The following is a 6,218-nucleotide window of genomic DNA, read 5'->3' as shown; positions in this document are numbered from 1 at the left end:
TGAACATGCAGATCTGTCCTCGCAGAGGAGGGAGAGCTTGTACCTGAATAAAACTTGGTCTTAAAGGTGTCACTGGACTGTTTTGGATTGCTAGCTATTGGGGGGGGGGGACGTGCAGATCTGTCCTCGCAGAGGAGGGAGAGCTTGTACCTGAATAAAACTTGGTCTAAAAGGTGCCACTGGACTGTTTGGGGGCGGGGGGGGGGGGCTCTGCAACTTACCTGGCTGCTTCTTGCTCTTTGTACCAAAGGGTTGAATCCGCTCCAGCCAGGCCGCTTGGGGCGGGACCGTTTTAGTCTAATTTAATGCTGGATAACTTTCTAATTAACAGGGCGTGTCTCTTTGTCTTGCAGCGGACATGAAGAAAAGATGATGGAGATACTTGTTGAATGGGGTCCCTTGGTGGCAATTGTTGATGCGGTTAGCTGGCAAGATTATTTGGGTGGTATCATACAGTATCACTGTTCCAGTGGCGAGCCAAATCACGCTGTTCTCATTACTGGCTTTGATACAACAGGTAACTTTCCTCCTGCTATTCTTTAATGATGATTATACATCAATATGGTGTCGAAGGCTTTCACGGCCGGAGTTCATTAGCTGTTGTAGATTTTCCGGGTTGTCCGGCCGTGATCTTGGCATTTTGGGACCTGACGTTTCCTTGGTTTCCTGTCCTGAAAAGCAATAGCACTACAGATAAGATTAGAATTTTAACAGCCAGTCCACATGCAAAAGAACCTCCTCAGGAAACAGGAAACCTCCTCAGGAAACAATCCATAGACAAAAGAACCTCCTCAGGAAAGCTCCTCCATTAGCATGTCCATAGCCTGGGGAACGCCTACAAGATACTGACTCAGCCCTACCCCACCTTCCTGAGTAGAGATAAATTACCTGCCTACCATTTTTCTACTCACCTTGACACAGAGAGTACTCCATCTTTCTGTGTTATACCTCTGAGGATGCCAGTCACAGCTACTGGCGAAACGTCAGGCCCTACAATGTCAAGACCACGGCCAGACAACCCGGAAAATCTACAGCAGCTGTTATACATCAGTTCAGGTCCAACTCATTTGATTCAGAAGGAAGTCCCGATGTCACTGGTATTTGCTTCCGTCCAAATAAAGCATCCTCACAGGTTAAAAGTTCGGTAACCATTAGAATTCTTTTTAAAAAAATGTGTGCATTCAGTGGCCAAGCCAGAAGATTCTTCAAGACACAACGAGATACATTTTAGACTTGCAGCCTAAACTCCGAAAAGCCAGTTTGGTGTAGTGGTTACGTGCGCGGACTCTAATCTGGGAGAACCGGGTTTTGATTCCCCACGCCTCCACTTGCACCTGCTGGATGACCTTGGGCAAGCCATAGTTCCATCAGAGCTGTCCCTGAAAAAGAGCAGTTTCTGTCAGAGCTCTCTCAGCCCCACCTACCTCACAGGGGGTGTCTGTTGTGGGGAGGGGAAGGGAAAGGAGTTTGTGAGCCGCTCTGAGACTCTTTGGGTAGTGAAGGGCCGGGTATACATCCAATCTCTTCTTCTTTTACCTCACAGGGTGTCTGTTGTTGGGAGGGGAAGGGGAAGGGGAAGGAGTTTGTCAGCCGCTGTGGGGAGGGGGAAGGGAAAGGAGATTGTAAGGCGCTCTGAGACTCCTTCGGGTAGCGAAGGGCGGGGTATAAATCCAATCTCCTCTTCTTCTTCTGAAAGCTTTTTTAAAAATAAACAATAACAGCTTGAATGTATTCTATTGGGTAAAGTTTCAAGGAAACATGCAGGTCTGTTGCAGTTCCTGGATTCACAGTGTGCTTTTGTGGGAGGAACCGTCTGTCTCTGTACTCGGTGAGGGGTCTGTGCAGGCTTATCTGCCGTAGTTTTTGACGTTGGTCTGCTGTTCTAAAGAGTTCAGAATAGGGGTTATGGGCATGTGTTCTCTGAGTCAGCAGCATGCACAAGTCATGTACACAATTGCTACCAGCATTGCACACATATTGGGTAAAGTTTCAAGGAAACATGCAGATCTGTTGAAGTTCCTGGATTCACAGTGCGCTTTTGTGGGAGGAACTGTCTGTCTCTGTACTTGGTGTGCAAGCTTATCTGCCGTAGTTTCTGACGTTGGCCTGTTGTTCTCCTAAAGAGTTCAGGAGTTATGGACATGTGTTCTCTGGGTCAGCAGCATGCACAAGTCATGTACACAATTGCTACCAGCATTGCACATGAGATTAGATTTAAGAAGAAGAAGAAGAAGAGATTGGATTTATACCCCGCCCTTCACTACCCAAAGGTGTCTCAGAGCGGCTGACAAACTCCTTTTCTCTTCCCCTCCCCACAACAGACACCCTGTGAGGTAGGTGGGGCTGAGAGAACTCTGACAGAAACTGCTCTTTTTTCAAGAACAGCTCTTATCAGAACTATGGCTTGCCCAAGGTCACCCAGCAGCTGCGAGTGGAGGAGTGGGGAATCGAACCCAGTTCTCCCAGATTAGAGTCTGCGCACTTAACCACTACACCAGGTTTAAGCTGTGAACCCTTTCTTTGCTGAATTTCCATTGATCCAGCCTTTGTATTGTGGTACACATTCGATCCTTTTGCACTTTATGTGTCTCTGCATTTCGTGCAAACTCGATGTGCAGTTCCAAGGAAGACAATAAATCGGCACATCCTTGCACTACGGGAATGAGGCTCTGCTGAAGATGTAATTATTGTCTTTGTTCTGTGTGGCTGAAATAAAGGCTTATCGAGGCTATTTTATAGGTAGCATCCCCTATTGGATTGTACGGAACTCTTGGGGACGTTCATGGGGAATAGATGGCTACGCTCATGTTAAAATAGGTTCCAATGTCTGTGGTAAGTTGAACAGAAGGTATCATGGTTTATTTATTTATTATATTTATATTTTGCCCTCCCCTTGACAGTCTTAGGGCAGCTCACATTTACTGACACAATGTGTCCGCTCAACATAAAACATTTTAAAAGCAAGTTAAAATCTTACATACAATTAAAGTGCTCACAGTGGACATTCTTCAATGGATTAAGATGGCGTACTATTAGATATAATCTTGCAATCCCAGCTCAGCGGTATATCGGTCTCCCACAATGCTGTGGCTCGATCATAGTTCAGGGCCATCCCACCACCGGAGATGTTAATGATATCCCGCCCTCCCCTTGACAGTCTCAGGTCAGCTCACATTTACTGACACAATGTGTGGCTCGATGACAGTTCAGGGCCATCCCACCACCTCAGATGTTAATGATGGTGGTAAGTGGTAGTGGTGGGTGGCTCCTAGTTGAAAGCCTGGTGGAAGAGCTACGTCTTGCAGACCCTGCGGAACTGTACAAGGTCCCGCAGGGCCCTGATCTCCTCCAGGAGCTCATTCCACCAGTGAGGAGCCACCACTGAAAAGGCCTTGGCCCTGGTGGCAGCGAGCCTGGCATCCTTAGGGCCTGGAATAATTAGTCGATGTTGTGACCCCGACCGTAGTGCTCCCTGGGGTATGTGTGGGGAAAGGCGGTAAACCAGATATTGGAATGGATGGGAGTACAGGTGGTATTACCTGGGAGGGTCCTGTTGTAAGAGCTTTTTCAGTTCTCTGGGCAAGCATGTTATCCCTGCCCTAAAGGTCAAAGATGTCAAATATTGTATAGTTACACTGAAAGCTGTCTTGCCTGCCTGCCTGACCAATTTGCTCATATGCTAAATTATATCCCATTAAAGCTGATAGATGAAGTTAGCCAATTATGGATTGCTGCTTTGACTCATAAGTTAGGGGAAATTGAGCTCAAGTGTATACAATGATAATAGCATTGCTTATTCTTCTAAAGCTAATTTGTATTTATTTATTTAGATTTATATCCCACCTTGCCTGACAAGCAGGCTCAAGGCGGCGTACAGTAATTAAAAGTGCAATAAAACTGATAAAATTCCACAATAACATATAAAGTGCAGATTGGTACAATAACAAATACGGATGGTGGTTGTTGTAAGCTGGTCCAGTATGACTAAACTGGTGTCCCTAATAAAATGCCAGTCATCGGTGTTTCAATAGCTCATTCATTCTAGTTGAAGGCCTGGTGGAAGAGCTCCATTTTGCAGGCTCTGCGGAACTGTAAAAGGTCCCGCAGGGCCCTGATGTCGTCCGGGAGCTCATTCCACCAGTGTGGAGCCGCCACTGTAATTGTTTTCCAGTGCAGTGATTAGACTCATTCAGAGTGGCAGATTCTCTGTGGGGCCACTCTACAAGAAAAATCCTGAAGATCCCTACTCGGTCATGTTTAAGACATTTAAAAAAAAGGATTTAAATACTCGTGCAATGCAAAAGCTGAGTAATAAGTAGCTGCAAAAAAAAATTCCCCCCATTTTGTCAAGGGCACAGGCTCCATTTCGGTTATGACGCAATGGTAATTTTGATTTGGTTGCCTTTTAGGTATTGCTGATGAAGTCTCTGCCGTGTTTGTGTGAAATGGTTGGCCTAAACAAAGGAGAAGCGGCGATCGTCTGGATCATTACTCAGTTTGAAGGCATTTTATTTTTAAGAAGGGGCATTCTGATGAGCCTTTGTAACTGTGACAGGCCCTGGGCTGTGCTAGAAGAAGAAGAATTGATTGGATTCATACCCCGCCCTTCACTACCCAAAGGTGTCTCAGAGCGGCTTATAAACTCCTTTCCCTTCCCCTCCCCACAACAGACACCCTGTGAGGTAGGTGGGGCTGAGAGAGCTCTTGACAGAAACTGCTGTTTTTCAAGAACAGCTCTTATCAGAACTACAGCTTGCCCAAGGTCATCCAGCCAGGTGCAAGTGGAGGAGTGGGGAATCAAACCCGGTTCTCCCAGATTAGAGTCCGCACACTCAACCACTACACCAAACTGGATGCTACACAGACATCCACGGCTGGAAAATAACAGTGCCGTCCTAATCAGCGTTACACAGTAGTCGTAGAATGGTCTAACTGTTGCACTGTAAGTGGCATTCACTGGACAGTACTGTATATAATCAGTTCAGGGTACAGTTGGCACTCGTGTCTTACTTCCACTTCTCCAGATGTTTCAAATGATAGTTTTGAGCCAGTGCTGCCTAATAAGTTGAGAACCAGACCTGGATCAGGGCAGCCTGACTTTATCAGGTACATTATGTTTATTCTATTCAATTCGATCTATTACGATCAAAGATCAGCAAATACCTTAAAACGTTACATATATAGTTAACAGTGAAATACATCCAGACAGTTGGTACAGGTAAAAACTTTAGTTAAGACAACGTGGATTTTTAAAATTTCCTAAGAAGTAATAGTCTTTGGTCTGGTTAAGATAGCCATAGCACAAAATCTTGCTACCTTAGCAGTAGTTTCATTACAGATAGCAGCTAGAAGAGTAGAATAAAACAGACTCGACCTGCCTGGGTAGGCGACAATTATCGGAGTAACACATTTAAAACGAATCTCATGATAAAATCGACAAAAGAACGTGCTCAGTTGTCTCATCCTGTCCAGAATTACAAGGACAGAGTCGACTTGCGTTTGGGGGTATGAACACATCTCCCTTGAAGGAGGGCAGATGGGAGAACATTTAATCGTGCTGAGGTAAAAGCTCTGCGGTGCTTGGAGAGTTCTAATGAATAAAGGTAACTGGACGGAGCAAATTTTAGGTTTTTATTTCTTGCCACTAGAAGAAGAGAAGAGATTAGATTTATACCCCGCCCTTCACTCGGAGTCTCAGAGCGGCTTACAAACTCCTTCCCCTTCCCCTCCCCACAACAGACACCCTGTGAGGCAGGTGGGGCTGAGAGAGCTCTGACAGAAACTGCTCTTTTCCAAGGACAGCTCTTATCAGAACTACGGCTTGCCCAAGGTCATCCAGCAGCTGCAAGTGGAGGAGTGAGGAATCAAACCCGGTTCTTCCAGATTAGAGTCCGCGCAGTTAACCACTACACCAAACTGGCTCACACTAAAAGGTGTGAGGTTTGTGCTCTGTCCATTTGGAGAGAGGTGTCCCATTTTGTTTGACAACCGCTTTGGCTCCTTGAAATCCAAGGCGTAGAAGGGCAGTACTAGAGAAACCTAGAAGTGCCCGTTTGTATTCTACTGCAGAAACCGTGTTTATAGCGTGGCCATTGGACAGTCACACTCTTCTGCCTTAATTCCCTAGCCATGACATGGTTGCAGCAGCAACCCATCTCACACAGTTGTGAAGGCAAAATACAATCGCTGCAGTCCGAACAGATTCAGAAAGGAAGCTG

At 45.9% G+C, this 6,218-nt stretch overlaps 1 protein-coding gene across 1 annotated transcript in view; it reads left to right on the top strand.

Annotated features, from left to right (window-relative positions):
- The window catches only part of LOC107110715 (cathepsin O-like), a gene marked incomplete at its 5' end in the record, with an annotated part of 8,856 nt that extends 4,259 nt beyond the window's left edge, over positions 1-4,597 (top strand). The window contains 3 exons of the mRNA XM_015411511.1: positions 354-517; positions 2,740-2,832; positions 4,410-4,597. Of these exons, the coding sequence (XP_015266997.1) occupies positions 354-517; positions 2,740-2,832; positions 4,410-4,444 (292 nt within the window). The remainder of the gene's footprint in view (positions 1-353; positions 518-2,739; positions 2,833-4,409) is intronic.
- Between the last annotated feature and the right edge of the window lie 1,621 nt (positions 4,598-6,218).

The sequence above is a fragment of the Gekko japonicus genome, unplaced genomic scaffold (genome assembly GCF_001447785.1).
Source record: "Gekko japonicus isolate JY-2015 unplaced genomic scaffold, Gekko_japonicus_V1.1 scaffold6355, whole genome shotgun sequence".
Taxonomy (NCBI): Eukaryota; Metazoa; Chordata; class Lepidosauria; order Squamata; family Gekkonidae; genus Gekko; species Gekko japonicus.
The sequence above is the reverse complement of the archived record's forward strand: the minus strand, read 5'-3'. Positions and strand labels throughout refer to the sequence as shown.